Source organism: Cyprinodon tularosa, unplaced genomic scaffold, assembly GCF_016077235.1.
Source record: "Cyprinodon tularosa strain WSP-4 unplaced genomic scaffold, ASM1607723v1 ctg272, whole genome shotgun sequence".
Classification (NCBI taxonomy): Eukaryota; Metazoa; Chordata; class Actinopteri; order Cyprinodontiformes; family Cyprinodontidae; genus Cyprinodon; species Cyprinodon tularosa.
In genome coordinates, this window is record NW_024038977.1 from 1,017,375 (window position 1) to 1,043,302 (window position 25,928).

The 25,928-nt window shown below is 39.8% G+C and overlaps 1 protein-coding gene across 13 annotated transcripts in view; it reads left to right on the forward strand.

Moving 5' to 3' along the window:
• The window catches only part of neo1a (neogenin 1a), a 241,761-nt gene that overhangs the window by 108,945 nt on the left and 106,888 nt on the right, over positions 1-25,928 (forward strand). For all 13 annotated transcript variants that reach the window (XM_038289805.1, XM_038289807.1, XM_038289794.1 and 10 more), the window contains exons 3-4: positions 19,336-19,611; positions 22,028-22,178. In XM_038289805.1, the coding sequence (XP_038145733.1) occupies positions 19,336-19,611; positions 22,028-22,178 (427 nt within the window). The remainder of the gene's footprint in view (positions 1-19,335; positions 19,612-22,027; positions 22,179-25,928) is intronic.

The window sequence follows — 25,928 nt, forward strand, 5'->3', positions numbered from 1 at the left end:
CCTGTCTTCCCTGTAATCCAGTGCCTCTTTCCTTTTTCCGTTCAACTTCCACCTCAGGGTTTTGTTTCCTTCCTTCCTTCCTTCCTTCCTTCCTTCCTTCCTTCCTTCCTTCCTTCCTTCCTCCTTCCTTCCTTCCTTCCTTCCTTCCTTCCTTCCATCCATCCTTCCATCCATCCATCCATCCGACAACCTTAAAATACACAAAACAATCTTTGCAACTTTTTCTCAAAGCAACAAATTTCAAATCATTGAAAAGAATCACAGTGTTTCATTTCTTGAAAAACTTCATGTAAACAAAAAGCCTATCAGCAATAGTCACAACCCGTCTCGTTCCAAAAACCGACACTGCTCTATCTGAGACCAAGACAAGAATGAGTAAAACATGCTGTCAGTACCAAGACCTCGACCATAACCTAAGAATATTGCCTCAAGACCAAGATCGATCTCAAGTACTACAACACCACTGGAACAATCATGCTGATATTAGACTCTGAGCTTTTTAATACCTGAAATGATTCCTGATGTTTTGTATCACTGAGATAAACAATGACTGTCAGAGTTTGGATCCCAGTCAGGGATCTGGATGATTACACTTAGTTTTGGTTAAAAAAAAAAAACACACCTTTTTGCTTCTGCGTTTATTAAGTCACCTACTGAATATATTACAGTGCTCCAGGCCTGGGCCTCTCGACTTTACACTGTTTGGCCCAACGACAACAAAAGAATTAAAAGATCATTAATGAGCAGAACCGACGTGAGCAAATCAACTTCTGCTCTGCCATCAAATATTAATTAGCACTTAGTAATTAGCTGCATGAACACAAGTCTTTGAAGTCATTACTGATGAAAATCAAGTTGCTCGTTATTTAAAAGGAATTATTCACAATTTCTTGCCTAATTGCTGTAATTATGAACACATGACAAATGTTTAGCTATAATTAAAAGCCTTCACATATTCCTTTGAGCTGTGGTGTTGTCCAACACCTAAACATTATGGGGGAAATAACATTTCCTTGTTTGTTGAGTTTTCATTTGAAGTTTTGGGCATCAGTCTCTTAATCCAAGCATTCCGCTCTTCAAATTCAAAGAGCAGCTTTTAAAGATCTTTGGTATTTGTTATTTCTTCTTTGGCAGCTCAGATTTGGATCAGCCTTAGTGGGATTACCATTAGAAGACAAATGATGACGGTAAACATCAATGTGCATACCCAAGAAATTACTTGAATCTACCAATGATAAAGACAATGAAATGGTAAAAGTGCCAACTGTGGTCTATCTAGGCAGCAGAATGTTGGAGCTTCAACAAATTTGATTTATTTATTTTAGTTTTGGAGAGTTTGCATCATTTTTGATCTTTTACTAGTCACCTTAGTAAAATTATCCAGATCTTCTTTAGATTGAATATTAGATGCAAAGTTGTGGTCATATAGGTGGTACCTGAGGTGTAATGCTACACAAGCAGCAGAGACTGCAGAAGCAGAAGCAAAGTCAATGGTTGACATGCATCAAGGTGAAGAAAAAGGTGCCGCATTGCGTTTTGAGCAGCACGTCTGAGCAGCTGTAGCAGCGTTGGAAAAATTTTAGTTTTGCTACTCGACGTGCCACATCAACCAATCAGAGGATCTAATCTGGGAGCTGGCAGGGAGACGGACACAGCACTGCTGATGCAGATCACTATGATCACTCCTCTGAAACAGTTTAACACCTAAATTAACTTAAAATGTAGAAACCTTTCAGCAAAATATGTTTGATTCTATAGTTCTGGTGCCTGCAGTTTGGATTACGTACGTGATAAACTGCTTCCAGCTGTCGTGAACAGCCAGAGGCTGCTGTTGCACTGGATTCCCAGTGACAGAGCACCACCAGTGTATGGGGGTCTGAGCGGCTTTGACAGCAAAATAATATTTGAAGGCAGGATTGTAATCTTGATGAACTGACTGCACAGATTAAGTTTTCAGGTGAGCTGGGAGGTAACAGTACCATCGAAGGCAACCCAAGTTAAGCTTAATTTGAATTTCTAATCTCTGATACAACAAACCAATGAGCTGTGAGTTATTGGGGCAATAACATCATAAACCCGTCAAGAGGATGGTATGAGGCTTCAGTTACTGGTAATCAGGTTTCACCACTAACACACATTGAACGAGTCATACTGATGTCTATCAAAATCATCCATTATTATCGCTGTGAGGCATGCTTGGAAGAATTGATTAGCTCCCACCATTCCCCTAATGCTTTTATTAGGCCACTCGTTCTTTGGATGATATTGCACCAATTCTCGATCTCCCCAATATCTGAAGAGACATTCCTAAGAATAACAGTCATAAAAATAGATATTCATTTTCTTGTTTTCCTCTCATGCTCTTGATGGCAGCTTTATCAATGAAGGTTCACATCTGTGTAAGACATGGTGCAGCTGATTGGACATATTAGCAGCAAGACAGAGTTTAAGGGAAGTTCATTTTTAAAGCAAGATGATGGAGCTCTTGTAGCATAGAGGCGGACATTGAAAGAGCCTGGGCAGTGAGATCTCTTCTCTTCTCTTCTCTTCTCTTCTCTTCTCTTCTCTTCTCTTCTCTTCTCTTCTCTTCTCTTCTCTTCTCTTCTCTTCTCTTCCCATCCCAGTTTCAGGTAATTCATGCTTTGTACACGATTCTTAAAAGTTTGCTCTTGCAGATGATTGTGCATCTTCAGGCCATACTGAAAGAACAGACTGTTCCTTTACGTTTGAGGCCATGGTTCTAAACTGAGGGATAAAGACCACTTATTGCAGGCTGGGAGTCAGAAGGGTTTAAGCTTTTTTTCCCCCCGAGTAATAGTAGTATAGATACAGGTGACGTATAGATTGTTTGGGGATTCATTTTCTCTGAAGCAGGTATTCTTTTGGTCCATCATGGCATAGAAAGAGCTGAGCATTAAAGCAAAGCTCTTTGTTTACCTGTCTGTGCCTCACTGATGATAAGATATATCAGCCCCCAGCATCTCCATGAAGCAGCAGGTTTCCCAGTTCACTGATGCACAGTAGGAAGATAAGTATTCATCTTTCTGTCTCTGTGTTTTCTAGTGTTGCAGCTGATCTGTTTTGGCTGTTTAGAGCAAATCAGACTCTGTTCAGTGATGTTCACTATAGCACCTGCTCTGAGTGAAGGCTCTGGGTCGCAGATGGAACAAGGTAATTGGTGATGCCATTCTTTCAGGCCATCCAGGTGTTCTGGAGATCCATGTTGTTCTTATCCATTAGAGATGAACGTTTTGAAAAGGACGCCTTCAGCGTCAGTGTTCCTCTTCTCTACCCTTGAGGAGGTCGTTTCAGAAGACCTACACCTTTTTTGTAGTTTTACACACAAAAAAACATGTATTTCAGAAATAGATCAACATTAAATGAAAAAAACTTGAAAGTCTGCAGAGGGAGGTGAAGTTACAGAAGTGTGTCGTCTCTTCCTAGCCTGTGATGAAGAATCAGATGCAAACCCTGCCCTCCTGCAGCTCATTCAGCCTGGCCTGCACTCTCTGTTGATGTCTTTGTTTGCTGCAGAGTGTTTAGTCTGTGTTATCCACGGCATCTGTCTCTGCTCCAGACGGATCTAATGAACTTTTAAGGCGTGTTGCGTTTCACGCCTAAGCAGGCAAATTTGTCACATTCATTGCACCATACTCTTCACCACATCAGAGTGTGAAAGCTGGTGGTTCGTCTGCTACAGAGGTTCACTGGAGCATCTAGAAAGTGGATTTATCTAAATGTAGAAATGCCAGTTTACTGATTTTTAAGGAAAATAATGGAACTTTAAGGTTTATAACTTGTGGCAAATATGAAGGCTAAAAAAAATCTGAATCTGCACTGGTTTCCTGTTCTGTTTGAGAAGTGACAATCTGTCATCCTAGTTCTTAAACAACACCTAGGATACAGTATAATTCAACATTTCAGAATACTGTTACACTTTATATCTGTACTGACTGAAACTGGTACAACAAAATAAACCGGCATGTTTCGGCATCAGTCACACCTATTTGTCTTATTTATACTAATGATGGAGGTTTGATCTGTAATTTGAAACGGATCATAGATGTTTGTGGAGTAGGAGGCGGAGGGGTTGTTAACTGACGTTGATGTGTCACATCATCACACCTTTCGAAGAGGTAAACGATGACGAATGCTCCTGGCTGCGTCCGCCTCCTCCGCTGCCTCAGTCTGCAGCTGGGTCTTCAGAAACATCTGCTGCTCTCAAGCTGCCGCTCCACGGTGCAGACAGGAGAGAACACCCACAGACACAGGGTAGCTCATCTGCTGATTAAAAAAGAGTTTGTTATAGAGAACTTGCAACAAGCCTGATGTATCTATTTAGTTTGGAACCCAATTGTTTTTAGAGTCTCTAAAAAGGTAATAAAGCTCCATAAGCTTTAACATTTTATGCATTACACTCACAAACTTTAAGAAATATATTTGGAATTCTATATGATAAACCACCAGAGGGAGAAGAGTAATTGTTAGTTAAAGAAAGGACACATGCTCTTAACTTATTTCCCCATCTAGTAGATGGCATATTGGCCTGTTTTCCTGGATCTGGACTAGACAATCTTAGCACCAAAATACGCCGTTTCCTTCCCTTTCTAACTCTGCTGTGTTTAGGGTGGCTGTTCTGCTAGAAGGTGAAAATCCTTACCAGGTTAGACTCTTTCAGCGCTGATGGTTCAATATATCTTCCCATCAACTCTAAGTAGCTTCCTTATCCCTTCAGATGCAAGCCTAAACAAGCACTGCAGGAGTTTACACCTGATGCTGACTCTGGTACAGGATTGTTTACCATAGGGAGCAGGCGACACATAACCTGTTTAAAACTAGTAAGAGTGGAAGAAATGCTTCAAACACACCAAACACTGGGTTTTCTATCGAAAAAAGGACTTATAACCAAGTTATTAACTCTGTGATATTAATTCAGTTCACTTCAGTTTATATAGCGCCAAATCACAACACATATCACCTCAAGGCACTTTACAGTTCACCAGATCATCCAGTCAAATTGATTCAAAGTTTTCTATCTGACGACAAACCAGTTGATTGCATCGACTCATTGACTTGAAGGCGATCCCTCCACTGTCGCTTGTAGCGACAGTGGAGAGGAAAAACTCTCTTTTAACAGAAAGTAACCTCCAGCAGAACCAGGCTCAGTGTGAGCGGCCATCTGCTGAGGCCGACTGGGGATTTAAGGAAACAGATACAGAGATACAAAAAGGAGCAGAGATACTAAAGGCATTAAGCTCCACAGGTGGCCCCATCCAGGCAACACACAGCCAGGCAGATGAGCTCCGAGACATCTCCCACATCAGATGAGAAGAGAGCACATCCAGACAGTCACAGTCAGAGAAACAGGACTACACTGAAAAACAGGCAGATATTGAACATCTATAAACAAAGGTGTTGACGGCAGCAGCACAGATGATGTTTCTCTCATCAGATGAAGCTACTATGAGGAAAAAGCAGACACAGCATAGAGTTAGAGATTGAATCTCTTAAATTCTGCCGAGTTGTAGATATTTTATATATGTATAACCATGAGGACTAAGCCAACTTTTGGCCCATTTGCGAGGGATATAACACCGTAAAACTTTGCAGGGCGTTCACGTCCAGATACAAAATTTCATAGGTATCCCGTAGATTTTTTGTTTTGTCTGAAACTTGCAATCCCTTAAAAAACACACACTAAAACTGGCTGCTATGACTTAACAGATTACCGCAAAGTAAATAAGTTAGGGTGACCATATTTCAAAGGATACATCAAAGGAAATGTTGCTTGGCGCAGAACAGTGGTGAAAATTGGAGGTTCAGTTTAATATAATACAACTCTGTGAATAGTTCCGTCTGAAATGAATGAAAATAGTTGTTTTAATGGTTATTGAGACAGATATTTGGCGGTAATGTTGAGTTTGGCTGTAATTTAAGGACAGATTCTAATAGATCTGCAGAGTGGGAACTATAAATCTGATAGGAGTTTAATTTTTTTATTGTTGTTTTGCACAATATGCTTAACTAAGTATTTTTTGTTGTTGAATATTAGAGATTTTGCAGATATTTTTTTATACATACATTGTTTAGATTTACTTATATATTTCTACCCCTTTTATAGAATAGAATAGAAAATCCCCCAAATTTACAGCAGCAGAAAGATTATTGAAAATGGTCACACAAATGAGGACCTTAGAAAAATGTATAAGAATAACATGATAGGGAAGAGTTAAAATATAAAAAATAAAATTCTGTAAAGTGTTTTAACAATATAAAACTGGAGAATAAATAACCAATATGCAGCTATGGACATTTTTACAGTAATGGATATTTGAAAATAGCAGCAACATCAGAGATGTGCAGAATGGCAGCAGCAGGTTATTTAAATGACTAAAATTTTTCTATCATTACATTTGATTTTATTTGTTCCTGCTCCCGGTGGTTGGAATCTTTATTCCACTCTGGATTCTTGTGAGTGTAGTCTTTGTTCACTTTAACTTTAAAAAAAATAAATAAATAAACAAACAGTTTTGAAAACCTCGGTATTCATTCTTTTCCTGCTTTGTGTGGCAACTTTCACGGTTGCTAAGCAACAGAGCATACGGCGGTAAAACCCGCCGAAGGGTAGACCTGTTCGAATTTACAGCCAAAACTCTTCCGGCCTCCTTATTTTCAAGGACTTCGAAGGATCCAGTCTAGGTAGACTGCGTCCTTGGAGGATGCAGCCCAGGATTTCGAACAGAGCCTCTGATTAAGAACAGGGCTGCCCGCACTGACGCGGCTCAGGGATTACATCACACGGAGCGTCGTGCGCAGTGAAATCAGGACATTTCCTCACTTTCTAAAAAAAACCCGGGACGCCCGGGACAGGACGTGAAATACGGATATGTCCCGGGAAATACGGACGTTTGGTCACCCTAAATAAGTGCCCTTCTTTTTTAGCTTTGGACAAGCCTTGCCTTTACATGTTTATCAGGCCTGTCTCTCCTGTCTGCTCCTCACTCCATCATTTCTGCTGAGGAAGATGTTCCCATTTCTCCTCCCGCCGTTCTCCATCCATCTCATTTCCTGTCAAGCTGCACTTGCCTGGGCTTGAGCATAAACAGAGCAATGGGGCCGACTCTGATAGCATCATCAGAATGCTCCAGCAACATGGCCAGATAGGACCCAGCAGCCTCATCTCCCTCTTTAGCCACCTGAGCTCCCTGAAAATGTGCAAGATGGAAAGCAGAAGGCTAGAGTGATAGAGCAGGACGAAAGTGAGTCCTTCATGCTGGGAATTAGAAAGGGACAGGAGACTGAGGGAAAGTTACCATGAGGTATTTCTCTCCGTCACATCAAAAACAGGACAGGGTGCGTTTGTTTTGTTTATCTGGTTGACCTGGTGAGCTTCTTTGTTGGAGTTTAGGACGTCTATTTTAACCTGTAGGAAACGAGATTTAAAATATTGGGATGATTGACTGCAGGTTTGTAATCCCATTAGCGAGTCATCTGATGTTGGAGCATGCTCAGTTGATCATTCTTCCCCTTCCTCCTCCAGCTGATAAGGAATAGAGAGGAGGAAAGACGGAAAGCCTGAAGGGTTACACTTGTTTATCTGTGAGAGGGTGAATGGACACACCCGCTCACTCGGTATCTCCTGGCAACGACCTTTGATGAAGATTGGCTTGAAAATGGGCCAAGATTGAGCCAAAGTCCCTTTGATAAAATAAGACACTTTAACACGAATAAAGGTCCTAATGCAATCAGTGGTGTTTCAGCTACAGCTCAGTTAGCTTTAATGAAAGGGGCTCCTCCGTTTGATACTGTGGGGTGTTAAAGAGTTTACTTCCAGAGGCCGCAGTGGAGAACTTGCAAACATCCCTCCCGCTCTCCTTGTTCAATGGCTGACATGTCCGATGTCTGTGATCCACCATGTCAGGAACCTTTTGAAACACTTCCAACATTGCTGCTTGGGGAAAATATAACTGGATCATCCATGAATGATTACTTCTGAGAATATCTACTCTATGTCTCCTAAGACAAAAACATAGATGATATACTGTAACCTCTAGTAGAATTATGCAAAAACCTTTATTATAGCAATGTTTAACTGAGAACTCAAAATGCAGATTGAGTGAAGGTACCAAAATCATAATTACTTTTAAAGAAGTTTAAATTATTGCTGACAATTTCCCTCAACAGTAGGTTTAACTGGTCAGAAAATGAAGCTTTGAATGCATATATATGTAAAATCATTAAAAGGATAAATTTTTGTCTTTTTCTCCAAGTGTGATCTGATACATAAAGCGTAGCTTGATCTGTTTCAGTAGGACCTGTCTAAGGACTTTAGATTTTTAAACTAAAGGGAATAACAATCAGCCTAATCTGATTGACGTTGAAACGCTTTTACCAATCCTAGAACTCAGGAACTGTACCGTCGCAGAGCTACAACAGCTAGTTTTCACGTTGTTTATCCATACGCAGCGTTTTTGAGTAGAGGAGGAAAAACTGAGCCCTGGACCAAACCAGTAGTGCCAGTATGCGACCAGATGAAGCTATGAGAAAAACCAGAAAGAGCATAATGTTAGAGATTGAGCTAACAGATTCTGCAGAATCGGAGAATCAAGATAGAATGAAACAGAATGATAAAAAAGGGGGCCCTATGTCCTCCAGAAGCCTAAGCCTATAGCAGCATAACTATAGAGATATAGAGAGCAGTGCTCCAATGTGCTTTTCCTGATCTGCTAATGAAAACAAGTTATTGAATTGAAACAAGATGAAAAGGTGTGTGGTCATTACCTGTTTTATGGCTGTATGTGTCGATCAGCCTTTATAGAAATTTAGCACCTGTGCCTGCTCTGGAAACAGATGATCGGCAGCTGCTACCAATCTTCGTCCTGAAGTGTTGTTTTCCATTGTTTTCTTTGGATTATTGTTTCTCTCTTTGTCTCTCTCCAGCTTCTGAAATCAAGTCAAAAATTCAATTCATTGAATTCTACTCTTGTCAAAGTGCAACAAAGGGGCTGTTTGGTGACATTTCTTTTTACGCTCTCTGCCTGTCAGTCGGCCTGATTTGAGTTGTAAAGAAAACAAACCTCAGCTGTTCTCGAAACTGCAGCTGTGCCCCACAGCAAATCCCCTGATTGTCATAAATGTTTTGAAGGTTGCTCTTTGTTCAACATCTGGCCTGCACACAGCGCGGTTCAGCACTTCCAAACCTCCCTCCCCATTCCCACAAGCCTGCACAGAGGTTCAGGCCAGCAGAGTTAGCCAAGCACTCTTAAAGGAGTCAGCTGGCTGCGGATCAATCCTTTGATCACGCCACTGCTACTTCAGTAAGCTTCTGTTTGGAGCTTTGTATTCAACAGGGAATGTTTGTTTCATACACCCCAACATGGTGTGTCATTCTTGGACACCAGCTGGCCTCTGATGCTTTTTACTTTTTCCCTTTACAGACACGGTTTGAGGTCAGGGCATGCTTTTTTTCCCCCTGTCATCTCCTGCACCCAAGAGCCATTTATACAGCCCAGTGGTTAAAACTTGCTTCCCTGTGTGACTGCTTTGGAGCACTGTTTATCCATCTAGTGTTTGTTTCTTTGATGTGTGCAGAGATCACAAGCTGGTCTACATTAAGAGAGTCTACATGCTTCGATGTTTGGATCTAGAAGATTAACTTACAGTGTGCATTGGAATGCTTTCACACAAAAAACAACAGAATACATGAGTTTGTGCTTGAAACTAGAGCATTATGAAAATTCGGTACCCTCAAATTGCTTTAGCCACTTCTTGCAGTCACTCTTCTTCACCCGTCCTGCTGCTTGAGATGACACAATCAGGCCTATGCATGACTTTATTTCGTCAGGATGTCAGGCCTGTCAGGCGTCACACATGATGAGCACCTCTGTAACTCCATTAATGGATGCCAACCCAGCATTCATTAATTAATCCTGTTTTGCTTTGCGTCATTCTTGGGAGACCTCCCACCTAACGCCTCCTGACAGGATGAAGGCTGCTGGTGCTTTTTACAACATCTGCAAACATTTATTATGACTTGAAACAAGAAAGCAGCGAAGTCCCATTTGCGTGTGTATTTATAGGAAACAGCCACAGTGTTTCTTAAGAGACGATCTTAACATCTTGTCGTTCTTGCTGTTTATGGCATTCAGACTTGGCAGGTAAACATTGAGGTTTTTTCTTTCTAAAAAGGGCCGAGTCCACCTATTTAGGAGCTCATCCACAAGAACAGCAGAAACGGCAGACTTGCTTCTTGCACAGATGATCTGATGCTGCAGAGTCATTTTAGCCACCAGGAACGTCACCTAAACACCAACAATCGGAGCCGAAAAGGCTGCATTACAGAAAAAAAGTCTGTAAGAAAGGCAACCATTGCTACTGATTAAGGGAACAAGACTATTGGGGCTTGTTTGGAGGAAATGATTGTTTGGATATCAGAGGGTTTTTTTCAAATACAGTTTAATTATAGTTTTGATAGCAGACGTAGCAGAGGAGGGAATTTAAGGAAAAACAGGACTTTTTTCTGCATATTTATTTAACTCCCTACTGATATCCATTTCTTTTGATACAGACTTACATGGATATCTAGGGAACATTTAGACATCATTAAATGAGTCCACGTTGGAACAAAGCATGTTAATGTTTTTTTGGTTTGTTTGTAATTTGTTGCATGAAGATTAGATATGAAACAAATTTAAAAAAAAAGTCTAGTATGTTAGGAACTTTACAGTGAGTCATTAGATACATTAAGTCAAATAGTTATATTGCTAAACTCATCTTCAATGACTGTGAAAAGTAGCATAAAGGCCAAAGATGAGACTGTTGTAGAGTTTACCCTCATAAATATGGATCTAAAAAATGAAACCTCATTGCTGTCGACGCTATCCTGAATGCAATAGAACCTCACCTACTGCTGATGTCAGTACCACGACATTCAATCACAGATGTGGGCGGCTGAGTCAGCCGTTCTGATGAAGATTCACAGACAGACCCCCCCCCCAAAAAAAGTTGTTTTACCTGCAGCTGCTTTTTTGTTTTTATTTGGGAGAAAGGAATAGTAATTCACATTGCAGCTTTGCAACTGATGCAGCTCTTTGCCCTGAGGTTCTTTTAATCGATCAATGTCCATGGGCGTGTTGGCTGAATAAATTCATTTTCTCTTAAAGACAAAAGGCTTAAAATAACTAAACAATTTCAGATTTATACCGCAACCTTTATTTTGAAGGGCATAGATTGGATGTGACACACAGTCTCGTTACTGTGGGCCATCGGCTGCTTGGCTGGAGGAGAACCAGCTTTAATCTCATCAACACACACAGTGAGCAGGAGGATGATTGAAGGTAAAGGAGACTCTCCAAAGCTCTCCGTCTCTGAACTGTACCACGGAGCGGCTATCAGGGGTCACCAAATATCCATAGCAACCATGAGATGCTTTCTACATGATAAGTGGTTGTTTGGGATGTTTCATCTTTTCTCACATCACAAGTATGAATGTGAATAGTTAAAGACATTGATTGGAATTATGTGCTTTGGGTTGATAAGGCTGAGCTTTTTGGCAACAAACATTAAAGCACGAAAACGTTGAATAGCACCGCATGCCTGATGTTTAGAACAGTGGAGGATCCGTGATGCTGTGGGCCTTTTTATCCTAGCTAAAGTGAATGGTGTCGATCCTTAAAATACAACATTTTTTTTTTGTTTTTTTTTTGTTAAGCGTCTAATGGCCTCTACTTAAAGGCTGAAAAAGAGACAGTGGTGTAATAAAACAAAAGACCTGAACAAATCGGCACAGAGGTCAACATCTTCCCACTTTATTTCAGCCTGAAGTAAATGAATAGAAAACTTAAAGGCTGAAGAGAACAGTGGATAGCATAAGACCCAAAAACAACATTTCTTTTTTGGTTTGTTTTTATGTTTTAACTTTGCTTCTCCTTCTCTCAGCTTCACATTTATCTAATCCTTGGCTGAGTTGGGTGTTTGTTTTGGCTGAGCAGCTTGCATTTAGATTGGTCCATTGGGAGTGTCATAAATTCTCCCTCAACACGACTCCCATTATCCATCTTTGGTCGGACATGTCGCCAAACTCCGAGAGATGTGTTGATAATGGAGGACAAACAGAGTGTTATTATCATCACCTTTGCTTGCCTGTAGAACGCGTAAACACTCTCAACACATTTGTAACAGTCAGTGCTTCCAGGAATTATTCTGACAAGAAGGGTTTTAATTTACTTGTCCAAGAGTAGCCACTTTTTATTTTTAAGCCTGGCTTGTGTACTTCAATTTCAGGTATTGATTTCCCACATTTCTCTGAACGACTTTCAATAGTCCCCAGAGAATGAGCGTGAATTTGTTGGATTGAGAAGGCTTGAGAAAGGGAGAAATAAATGGAAGTGTGACAGAAGGGCCTTTCTGGTAGGCCCGTCTCCTCTGGGATTTTGTTTCTTCATCAGTTCAGGAGCGGTAAATGTCAAATCTAGAGACGAGACCTTTTTTATTAATAGAAAAGGACTGAGAAATGTCTCTGTATCATCAAGTTATCGTTTATTATTGGAAATCATTTTTAGGTGGCAAGTTTTTCTGTCTTAAAGGGAATATAGATCAGAGTGTCACTAACTCTGCTAGCTATTTAATGTTGGCTTCCCTGCTTTAACATGTTGCTTTAAAATAAGGTGACCAGATTTCATCATCAAAATTAAATTACGACAGTGATGAAATTAGGACAGACAACAAACGGGGACAGTGATACTATCATCCTTTTTTACATATTTATTAGATATTATTAGATGAAGAAGAAGCAGGTTCTATATAAATTCATCAGAAGATATTAAACATTCAGTTATTTTGGTATCAATGTTCTTTGGGGTTTTAGTCAGTCCACATCTTCCACTGTGACTGCCTTAACTATAGATGTGGTGCTGCGCTGCAGAGTAGCGGTACAGACATAAGATATTTTTCCTCATTGTTTTTAGGTAGGTAAAAATGTCCTCTTTTTTTTTTTTTTTTTTAAGCAATATTAGGAAATGAACGGTCTAGTGGCTAGTTTATTCCCTAATAGGGGTGTAAATCACACCCATAATGGCGATACAATTCAGTATCAATTTCCTGACCCAACGATTTGATTATTCTAGATACTTCATTCGATTAATAGGTAATTTTTTTTTCTTACAGGCTAGACAATGTTTCAAATTTGAAATAAATCAATGAAAGCTGTAATATTGTTATGCATTTTATTTGAGAAACAACACGATATACCAGAAGTAGTAAAGTTGTACTCCACCTAGGCCTATGAAAACCCTATCACTGAAAAATAATAATGCCTCTGTGTCATACAGTCTGAAAGGCCTTGCATCATAAAATACTGCAAGTGGAAGGAGCGTAATGGCTAAAGGAACCAAGGTAGGAGGGCAAAATAGGTTTAGCGCCACCGCAGCATAGGAGTCAGAATCATGTTCAGAAGCAAATGGATGAAAAAAATCAATACTCTTGCAGACATGTCGATGCACCGGATCGCCGGCTGTTGGATCGATGCATCGATACAAAAGGATTATTATTTACACCCCTATTCTCTAATGTCCAAGCATTTACTTTCTTTTTTTTTAATCATATCTCAAGTCCTCTGTCAGATTTAATATGAATTTTTTGACTTTTTCCCAAATTAAGTAACTCTTAAAAGGCTTATATTTAGGGATGCACGATATAATCGGCCCCCTATTGATATCGACCTGTATCGGCCTTAAAACTGAATATCGGACATCGGCCACCCCACCGATATTTAACCCGATATTTGATCAGCTTCTGAGTTTCTAAAGTCTAAAAAAAAAATATATACTACTTCTTATTCTTCCTCAAAAACTTCTTTTTTACAGACTTAAAAACTTCTAAAGACGAGGGAAAAAATATTGATACATTAAAATATCACAATATCTTCATATGCTGATATATTGCCATTTAAAAACACCATATCAATCTCTACTAATGAAATATTGCTATATGTCATCGTTATGCTACGAAATCCCCCGAAAATGCACGAAATTTTGCCATATTTTTATATGTTGATATATTGACGCGGTATCGATCTATTTTACTAACAAAATCTCACAAGAATTTGCAAAATATCACGAGAGTTTGTAACAGAAAGATGAAATTTCACGAGATTTTGAAAGTAAAATAGATCAATACCGCGTTTTTAAAAATCAATTTGATATCAGCATATGAAAATATATTTGAGTATATTATTTTTCAAAGTGTCAGAAATGGATAACAAAACTGCTATTTTCAATGACTACTTATTTTTGTCCAGCTTTAACATCGATATCGGTTATCGGCTACATGAGTTTTAAAATATCGGCATATCGGATATCGGCCAAAATCCCAATATCGTGCATCCCTACTTATATTAGCAGCTTTTAGCCACCCATGTGTCCCCCAACAGTGCTCCATTAGGTTGGGTGTAGAAACTAAAATTTGTTCAACAAATGAATAAATTCAAAGTGATTTGTTGCCGACTTTTAATGCTTTTAAATCTTAATCCAGCTATAGATATCGGCAGCACATGTGACAGTAAATATTTCCATACAATCTATCCACAAATTAATTTTTAAAAGGAGGGAAAAAATATGCATGGCTAATTTCCTCCTAATTAGTCCCAGAGGGTAATATATATGTTAATGGAAAATGTTGAATAAATTGGTAAAACAGACTGAGTGCTCCTTTCAGGCGACACCTTTCAGTTTGTATCTCTGGATTATCTCTCTGTCGCCTGGATGGTTCAGAAGATATTTCTTGGCTCTGCAGGATTATGTATCTGTCTATATGTATTTTTGGACCAGAATGAAAAGGAGGCTTGATTTTTTTTTTTTTATTCCTCCTCTCTGACTGTGGCAGTAATATAGCAAACATAGAGCACCGTTGTGTTTTTGATCCAAGGTGAAAGGAAGCCGTTACACACTCCGTTACTAGTGTAGAAGGATCTCAGGGGAAATCCCTAAAGCCTCTTGCTCATTCTTTTAATCTGCTCATTTTTATTCTATACCTGATTTTAATTAAGAACAGTGGGAGCCCAACTGTGTGCTTCTGTCTGTGTGTGTTAGTGTATCCCTGCTTGCGCTGAGGCACGGTTTAAAGGAGTTACGCTGGTTGGTTGGTTGCTCTTTTTAGCGTAGTTCCTTTCTGTAAATCTCCCATTGATGGATGCACAGGTTCATTAGCATATGATTATGATTATCAGCTTTACACACAAAGCTAAGCGGAAGATGTCAAACTAACAACTGATTTCAAATAATCTGTTTCCATCCTTACTGGACTAATCGCCTTCTATCCTATAGAAATGACCGTCCTCAGCCACATGGACATCAGTGGCGTCTAATGATGCTTTTATCTCATCGCTTTTAGATTAACAAAGGACCCAGCTGTCTATGTGGATAAACCTTCTTCTCCTTGCCTTCCTGACCACAGAGACATCCCTGCTCTCCTAGAGTTGCCTGCCTTCTTCACACTCTGGTATTAGGAGTTGAGATTAGCAGCACAGCACTTTTTCTCAATAGATGTGCTGAGCAAGGACGTGGAAAATGAAGCTCCCATCCAGTCGATTCAAATGGAGAATTGTGATTAATTGGAATCGATGGCTTTGGCTTCGAACGCTCTCCACTACCTCTCTTCTTCTTCTCTGTCTTGACCTCAGCTCAAAGTGCTAATGTACAGTTTAGCACAGAGGCATACTGATACACGCTCATTTATAACTTGGTAACCATCCGCTTTAGCAAACCCTGATTGTTGCTGAATGGTAAAAGCCAAGTTTAGCACACATCCACACACCAACAGTCCCATTCTGATGAGCTAAAAAGAGCTTTATCTGTATATCCAGTAATAAGAGCTAAAAACATTTTGCATGTGTGCCAAAGTATGAATAAGTGACTGAATAATTCAAAAAATAATTTGAAACATCCTATTTGTTATACTAGTGTCTGAACATGTCTAAATGACTTAAATTTAATACCATTAATACTTTGTACTACCATATTTTTTCATTAAAGCTGAAGTCTGTAAGTTTTTAAAAATCACTTTTTTGTCATATTGGCTAAAACTGTCCCTATGCCCAGACAGCAGTACATGTGATATGTAACCTGTGAAAAAAACTGCTTCAATTGGTCCCGCCTACTGCCTGTATTTCAATCTGGAAAGAATAATTCGGGACGAGTCAAAACAACCAATCACAGCCAGAGGAGCGTCTGATGGAGTGTCAATCACAGCTCACACACGCTGAATCCCGCCCCCCCCCTTCTGGTCGCATGCGGTAGCCGCGCAGATGCTGTGAGAGGGGTGGAGCTTGGAGGTGGGGCATGAGTGAAGCAGAGAGGGTGGGGGAGTGGCGTGAAACCTGTTTTTCTTCAAATTTTCAGTCGAAGTCTGCTCTCTCCTCAATGTTACAGACTGCAGCTTTAAGACCACAGGTTGATTTTTTATTTTTATTTTTGTCAGACTAACATAGTGCCTCATAACCATGAAGAAGTAGAAGAAAGGTTCATGGAAACCTGAAAGGCATTGGATTCATAGTAGAATCTTAAACCTTTTTAAGCTGACCTTAAGAGTAGAATCCAGTTCCAGCTGTTGCCTTCAAGACAAACCAAATAGATAAATAAAGTTATCTGCAGATATTCTTTGAAGGCCTCTGAGGAAGAATGAGTTAGTCTGCTTCACTGTAGGGAATAAAATTTTTTCATTTACTGTCTGAAAAGCTTTACTAAACGAAACTTTGTTTTGTATACAACAAAAGTTTAGAGTCTAGAGAAAAAATATAAAAATTGAGACCAAGGTACAAACAGGTCAGGGAGAATGATATGAGGACATCAAAGTAGGGTTAGTTTATGAATAGATTTCCCAACTTACATGCAACTGGAAGTAGTTCAATTAAACCTGAAAAAATATAGAAAGTTTAAAGTGCAAATGGAAAGATGCTTAGACATGCTGATGCCCCCGCAAGAGGATATTAATGCGGTAGCCATGAGGTCTGCATTAACTCTGGAGGAGCTGCGAGATCCTCGGCTCAGGTGGAAGAACTATTGACAGGATAACTATTAGCTATGCACTTTTAAAAACAAGTCTCTCTTCTACTAAAGAGCTTCAAAAAGAAATCCGTGATTGAAAGAGAGGCATATGAAATCTTCTCGGTTTACAACCAAAGCATTATACGTGGCAGTGAACTAACAATCTACCGTACTTACTTTGACTATTTTCACAAGTATCTTAATAATCTAACAGGATTAGCTCTTGCTTAGAATATTAACATCAAAACAAGATCAAAAAGACTTTTAAGCTGGATCTAAAATTGTGAGTTTTTACTTGAACCATTAAAATGGTCTAGTCAAAGTCCAGACTTGAATCCAATCGAGAGTTTGTTGCTAGACTTGAGAAGTGTTAGAAACTGAGTTCAGATTTAAACATTTCTATTTTGGCTTGCACGCCACACTTTTCAGATTCTAGAAAACCTTTTGGTTTTCCTTTGTCTTCACTGTGTTTTACAATACTACCCGTCTAATAAACCTGTTGGTCTATCCCATAATAGCTTCAAATAAAAAAACACAGGATATTATAAATAAATAAAAAAACTTTTCCCTGGCACTCTGTCAGTTTGTTTATTTAATCAGATACAGACCTACCAGATAAGATTATCATTTCAGGGTTAATCTCTTTGCTAATAAATCCTTGTATAAACAGATCTCACAGCACCCATTTATTAAAAACAATTACTTGATCCAGTGACGAACGTGAATGTCTCCAATCTAAATAATTCAGATCATCCTCCGCTGGCTTGATTATGGAGCAGGTGATTGGCAGCTCTGACACCAAATAATCGGCCCTAGCATCAGCAAAGCCCATATTAGCTGAGCTGCTGTGCTGAGATATACCCAGAGAAGCTGTGCACTTCCTGCAGAGCCAGAGGAGACCGACGAGCTGTTGGGGCGTTATCTAAAAGTATAATTTACCCTGGAGCCACACTTGGCAGGGATTTAGGGTGATGTCTGTTCCAGAGGGGTGCAGACACCGAATCATCACTCAGCACGTGCTCCGCATCACTTCCTGCAGAAAAAACAATGTTTCAGGAGACAAAGTTGCATTTGCAAACAGATGAGCATTCTCCGAAAGCAGCGTGCTTCTTTCATCTGCACACACACGGCTCAGTCCCGCCATTTCTCACACGCACGTTACCAAGGAGACGAGCACAGTTGGCTGAAATGCTGGAGAGCCTCTCCTTCGTAATAAAGCAGCATGATTTTCTTTTCATGCTTGATTGAGAGGCCTGCTTACTTGTTGAAACAACTCTTTTTCTTTGTTTTCCTGCTTCACTAATAAAGCGAAGACGGCAGTTTTCGGTCTAAGAAAACTGGTGTCTTCGATATAAGACGCTGTTAGAGAGATTGTTCGAGAGGTGGCCCCTTAAGTGTTGGTTATAGGCTGCTGCCCTCACTAAGTAATGATGTTGTGTTGCAATAAAAGTTGGCATAAGGCACCATTTAAAGCCTGTGAATGGAGTTTTTTATTAATTACAGCTGTATATCTATCTCTCTGCACTGCTAATTAACATCCAGCATTGCTGCTGGTTTTTATTGAGGGTCTGTGTGTTTAAACGAGGCTGCTGTGGGTCAGCATGGACTTCTCGACCTTTGGATTTTGGGGAAGGAGTCCGGAATATTAATGTGAGGATTTAGTTTTAGTTTTTAAGCATGTTTATGTTTTTAATTAAAAGTAATTTCCACCCGAGTGGAAAGCTGTCGGGTTCAAGGATCCATCTGTTTACTCAACTGCAATTTTAAAAAAAAGATTATAAAAATAACTCCATGATTCCATCTTTAACAAAGTTATCTCTTTATCCATCCTTCAATCTGGCCATCTGCCGAACCATCAGTTTCTTGATGTCCGTCCGACCAGCAGACCCAGTAGTGCTGGAGCAAACTGCAAAATAATTTAAATCAAGTCATTTTTTTCTTTAAATAAGTGCATTTTTTCTTGAATTGAGGAGGAAAGTCACACATTTTGCCAATGGAATGAGACAATTTACATTTGAAATAAGAAAAAACTAAAGAATTGTCTTATTTCAAGTGCATATCATCTAATTATCCTACTTTAAGACTGAAAACACTCATCCCATTGGCAAACTATCTCATTTACCTTCTCAAATTGAGGGTAATTAGACTTAATTTAAGAAAATTTTACTTATTTCTAGATAATTTTTCCAGTATAACATTGATAAATGACATCTGTTGGGATCTCCTTGGTGCACAGTAACTGTCATTCACTAATTTATTTCCGCTCTGTTTGTCTTTTTTTCCCCTTGCCTTTCAGGGATTCCAAGGTTCGCCAGTCAGCCGTCTCCAGCCTCCGTGCATATCGGGGACAGCCAAGTGGTGGCGTGTGAGGTAAACTCAGACCTGGTGCCTTTCACCCGCTGGGAGAAGGACAAGGAAGCGTTGGAAATGAGCGACAGATTGATCCAGCTGCCCAGCGGGGCTCTCGTTATCAGCAACGCCTCGGAGGCCGATGCCGGCCTGTATCGCTGTGTTGTGGAAAACGTGGGTTCCTCCAAGTCCAGTGAGGAGGCCCTGCTCCAGACGATACCAGGTAATGCAGGCTGATGGATCTAGGTTGCTATCCAAGTTAGGGTGATGCTGATATTCTTCCCTGTCCTTTATCTAATTACATTGTCTAGGATGTTGTTCTGTTATTTATTTAGTTATTTAAGTAGCCAAGGGAATTGACTTCACTTTCTATTGCATTTAATGACATTAGTTTGTTGTTTTCTCTTTGCGATTGCTTGTTAAGTGATATTATAGTAACTCACCTATAGCAGAAAGCGGGGTGGAAGTCCAGCCTAGAAGGGTCTCACTCTGCCCCTATGGACATTTGATATACAGGTGCTGGTCATAAAATTAGAATATCATGAAAAAGTAGATTGATTTCAGTAATTCCATTTAAAAAGTGAAACTTGTATATTATATTCATACATTACATACAAACTCATATATTTCAGATGTTTATTTTGTTTAATTTTGATGATTACAAATGACAACAAATGAAAATCTCAAATTCATCATATCAGAAAATTAGAATATTGTGAAAAGGTTCAAAATTGATGGCCCCTGGTGCCACACTCTAATCAGCTAATTAACTCAAACCACCTGCAAAAGCCTTTAAATGGTCTTTCAGTCTAGTTCTATAGGCTACACAATCATGGGGAAGACTGCTGACTTGACAGTTGTCCAAAAGACGACCATCGACACCTTGCACAAGGAGGGCAAGACACAAAAGGTCATCGCTAAAGAGGCTGGCTGTTCACAGAGCTCAGTGTCCAAGCACATTAATAGAGAGGCGAAGGGAAGGAAAAGATGTGGTCGAAAAAAGTGTACAAGCAAGAGAGATAACCGCACCCTGGAGAGGATTGTGAAACAAAACCCATTCAAAAATGTGGGGGAGATTCACAAAGAGTGGACTGCAGCTGGAGTGAGTGCTTCAAGAACCACCACACACAGACGTATGAAAGACATGGGTTTCTGCTGTCGCATTCCTTGTGTCAAGCCACTCTTGAACCACAGACAGCGTCAGAAGCGTCTTGCCTGGGCTAAAGAGAAACAGGACTGGACTGCTGGTGAGTGGTCCAAAGTCATGTTCTCTGATGAAAGTAAATTTTGCATTTCCTTTGGAAATCAAGGTCCCAGAGTCTGGAGGAAAAGAAGAGAGGCACTTCATCCACGTTGCTTGAAGTCCAGTGTAAAGTTTCCACAGTCAGTGATGGTTTGGGGTGCCATGTCATCTGCTGGTGTTGGTCCATTGTGTTTTCTGAGGTCCAGGGTCAACGCAGCCACATACCAGGAAGTTTTAGAGCACTTCATGCTTCCTGCAGCTGACCAACTTTTTGGAGATGCAGATTTCATTTTCCAACAGGACTTGGCACCTGCACACAGTGCCAAAGCTACCAGTACCTGGTTGAAGGACCATGGTATCCCTGTTCTTAATTGGCCAGCAAACTCTCCTGACCTTAACCCCATAGAAAATCTATGGGGTATTGTGAAGAAGAAGATGCAATACACCAGACCCAACAATTCAGAAGAGCTAAAAGCCACTATTAGAGCAACCTGGGCTATCATAACACCTGAGCAGTGCCACAGACTGATCGACTCCATGCCACGCCGCATTGCTGCAGTAATACAGGCCAAAGGAGGCCCAACTAAATACTGAGTGCTGTACATGCTCATACTTTTCATGTTCATACTTTTCAGTTGGCCAACATTTCTATAAATCCTTTGTTTTTATTGGTCTTCAGTAATATTCTAATTTTCTGATATGATGAATTTGAGATTTTCATTTGTTGTCATTTGTAATCATCAAAATTAAACAAAATAAACATCTGAAATATATGAGTTTGTATGTAATGTATGAATATAATATACAAGTTTCACTTTTTAAATGGAATTACTGAAATCAATCTACTTTTTCATGATATTCTAATTTTATGACCAGCACCTGTACTGATTGGTAAATACCAAACTTCTGCTGGCTCACAGACGATATTGGAGACAGTAATTCAGACTTCAATAAGACCTCTATGGGCTTCTTTGTCCTCAGTTAACCTGCTCTGAGGATGCTTGCTGACTTGGCAGATATTTTAGAGCCTGGAAGATGAACTCTCGTTACATTTTCTCAATAGTTCGTTTATCAGAGCGGCTAAAGATGCAGACAAAGCAGCCTCCCATTGGGGTAGCTGAGAGGCTTCCGATGAGAGGCAATAAATGAGAATTTAATGCATTAAAAGGTATGGGGCTACAAAAATAGATTTTGGAATAAAATCCATATTGAAGGAAGCCACATTTCCTGTTTAGGATTGATGAGTCTGTATTGTGAATGTTTATATTGCCTAGATTTTAGCTGATGCTTTTGGTTTTGCTTTCCCTACTTTTATCAAATGTTACACTCATAATAGTCACTTGATCTTTAGTTTTGGTTTCCTGTTAACCCTGACTCTTTTTAATTGTTTTTCAAGAAACCGGAGGAGAGAGGAAGCTGGAGTTTCTGGTACAGCCTGCCTCTGTGACCAAGCTGCTGGGTGCCAATGTGCTGCTGCCATGTGTGGTCTCAGGTTATCCTGTACCTCACATCCGCTGGATGCTTGGAGACAAAGTGCTGGAGGAAAGGTATGAGCCTGCATTAATAACAGCATTTTATTATCAAAACGGTTTTAAATAACTTTTTTATTTACATGATATTATTAAGAGCTCAGATTTCTTCAGTGGGTTTAATTAGAAGTTCCTTCTCTAGACGTTGTCTGATTTTGCTACTCTTCCCCCAAAGACTAGAATATTAATATTAATAATTCATCGTCACATATTCATGTAAGCAACAACACAGTTACCAAGCACTACCTCAGCAGACACGAAGTAATATTTCAAGTACCACAAATGGTGGTAATGTCTCTGGTTTTTTTAGTCTTACACTGCCCTAAAGTAAACATTTAAAATTAGATATATTTATTAACTGAGCTCCTAAAGTTCAAGGAGAGTGATGTTTATTTAAAGACTGGACTTTTCAATCCACAGTAATAAAAAAATGTCTCTTAAACGGACAACTCTCAGATGAAACTAAACTTTAACTTGTTTTATTCTAAGCCAAGTAGAATAAGGGTTACAGAAACCAGCGCTGAGTTTTGCTGTAGCTTCTAATCCAGCCTGGTAAAGATATTTTGTTTCATTTATCTAATAATTTATCTAAGCTACTTGGCTGGTCCTTTGCTGGTCCCCTACAATTCCTTTTTAAACATCAATCTTTGTACTAAAATAATCTTTCTGTCATGATTTGTAGACATTAAGATCTATAGAGAAGCCTCATCTCCTGGTCAGACTCTGTAATTCAGAGTAAAGGCTGGAAGTTGGACGGGATTTCGCTGGGGGTTGCAGGGAAGTGGGCTGCCATTCGGCTGACGTTTGACTTGAAAGGGCCATTTTGAATGGCTGCTACTGTATATCTGCAGTAGTATAGCCACATTTGTACCACCCTTTTAAAACCGTGCCGAGATCGTTCTGAGTATGGTAACCGAGATAACTGTTGAGTGTAAATGGTGTGCAGAACTGAACCAGATTGTGCCAGACACAATGGAACCGCGCTAACATGGTACTAGTTCATTAGGAGGGCTTGGCACCGTTCAGTTCTGGCTCTGTTCTAGGATAACAAAGAGCGCATGAGCAGACCGTGTCATCTCCTTACAGTCAGCTACCGTAATCATGAAGTTTGCAACATGATTTCCAGTGATGATTCTGCTTAACAGTGTGATGAATCTCAACTCCTGTCGTTGTTTCCTGCATCTCTAAGCCCTGATTAGACTAGCATTTGTCATACCCACTCCCCAAAAGCAGACTCTGTCAAGTAAATTCACCATAGGCTGCCGTCTTCGCCTGATTCTCTGCAAACTTCTGAATGTTACGGATGCTGCCATGTTGGTTTGCTTATTTACCTCTAGAAAGCAGTAGTGCCGTAGATCATCACTAGTGTGGTGTGTCTTGATTCGGTTAACTGACCGAAGCTCGGCACGGATCTGTTCTCAGAAGGTAGTGTAAATGGGATTACTGTGTATCGTCCCCAATACAAGGACTAGCCGATATTTAGTCCTAAACCTGAATCTGTCATTTCCCCTTCTTTTATTCAATCTACTTTTTGAGAAGCATCTACAGCTGTAACAAATTGCTCCCATTGCTTCTGGCCTCCAAAAAGCTAAACTGTTTATCCTGCCGCCTGCATCTGAGGTGTTAATGCTTTTCTGCCACTGCTGCCCCAAGAGCTTCATGGGGGAGAGTCAGATTTGTAAACAGAGCCACTTCATCTGGGAGAAGAGGGCTGCCGGGGTCGCCTGCAGAGGGGAAGTTTCAGAGCGCCTGTGCTCTCACTCCTTTGGCTCTCATTAGCTCAGGCATTGTGACTCAACATCTGCAGAGAGAACAGGACCGAACGTGGGAAATTTGATTCTCACCAATTAAAAAAAGGCACTCTGTTTACCTAACCCCCCATTGTGCCAGTTCTGCTGCATAATAACTCTGCAACTCGGCGGGATCAATAAAATAAATAAAAGAAAGTGTTGAAATGAGGCCCATTTATCTAAATGCAGCTTTGTATGGGATTTCCACCATAAGTGAAATTAAATGTAAGGTTGCCATGTTGTTAACCACAACGCTCCTGTGTGTTGTGAGGGAGAATGTCATTAGCCCGACGAGCTGATGGTTCAAAGCACAGCGCCTCGTAAGTTAAACGTCTTTAATGACTCTGATTGTCTGCAAGTGTTCTGACCTCCAAAGGGAGCTGGCTAAAATGGCCCTTATTAATCTATCTTGTATTAATTAGAAAATAACATCCGGTGTGAATACATCTCCACTCTTGGGTGTCTGTAGAAGTAATTAGCAAGCACACTGAACTCTCTGGGAAGCCTTGGTGATATTGAAGGGGACAAAAAGCCTCCTGCTTTCAAAGAGATAGTGGAAGGGGAAACAGATATCCAAGAGTTTTCTTTGTTTTTTTAATGCAGTAATGACTATTAAGAAGAATATCACAGGATTTACTTTTTGTTCTCTTTGCATTTCCCTTTTCTTCTGAGGGAGAAGATGCAATCACTTGAAACATTGCTGGGTTGTAGAGGGAACTGGAGGCACAGGAGGGGGGGCTTCAGTGGATTTATTGGTATTTGCTGCACCAACCTTGAAGTAGTTGAGATGTAGCCATGTGATAAATGGAGATAAAAGAAAAATAGGTTTAACTGACTAATAGAGGAACCTAAGGCAGCCACAAAGTTGAGAGCTCTTGAACAGGGGTGGAGCTAGATGGGGGTGGTGACAAAGTGGTTCAGTTTGTGTTCACCATCTATTCTTTTTTCTGATTCGTAATGCTTAAATTTAAACATTAGTTTGCAGCTTTGCTTCACTTGCTATCCTGGATTTGTTTGTGTTAGCATTATGTTGCAGTTTCCATCTATTTATATGTTTAGGTTAAAGCTATTACTTCTGGATTATTGGTTGAAATTGCATTTTTTGTTTTCAAAGCATATCCATGGTATTTGTTTTTTCTATTTACTCACCATTGTTTGTCCCAGTATTTCCTGCAAAATTGGCTAGATGATGTCATTGATTACCTTGCTGGGTTCTACCATTTAGAGGGTTTCCTTTGGAGTAATGCTTTGTCTGTTTTTCTTTTAAGGGGGACATAGAATTCAAAACCAAGTTCACATTGTCATGGATAAATAACGATAGTTCAGTGGGTGAAATGGACGTACAGAGAAGTTCAAACCCCATCGACACCTTCTTTCTATGCAAATCTCACAATTCTAAGCTTCCACCATAAAATGGGCGAATCCAAACAAAGCCCCGAGTTGACGTAAACTCGGGGATGTTGCCTTATTTGGTTCTGGCCTGTACTTTTGTCACACCCTGAAATTGACATACAGACCAACCCACTGGTTCACAGCCCAAGAAAATGAATGGAGGTAGATTTAAGACACCAGTTTAGCTGTTTAGCCTACAGTTGGGTTTATGTCTACAAGCATTACAAATAAGGCATTTTCTCTATTGAAAATAAGCCTTTTATGAACTAACAATAAGGAAACTTACATATTACTGCATTGTTTAGCTAATACTCTCTGAGAAACAAACGTTTTAGTTGAGCTTTAACATGTCACGGTAAGATTTGCTTTATTTCACCTTCTAATGAGTCTTTGGTGGCACCCTCTACTTTTCAAACAATGAATGTTAAAGTTTTAAGTGAATGTAAATATATGACCAAACAGCCAAAACGATCTGTCTTATAAGTAGAGAGAAATAATAAAAGATTTTATTTTAATAACGCCCTGAAAGCACAAGAGAGATACTATTTATAATGCTGTTAAGTACTTAAACCTTCAGGTAAAGTTA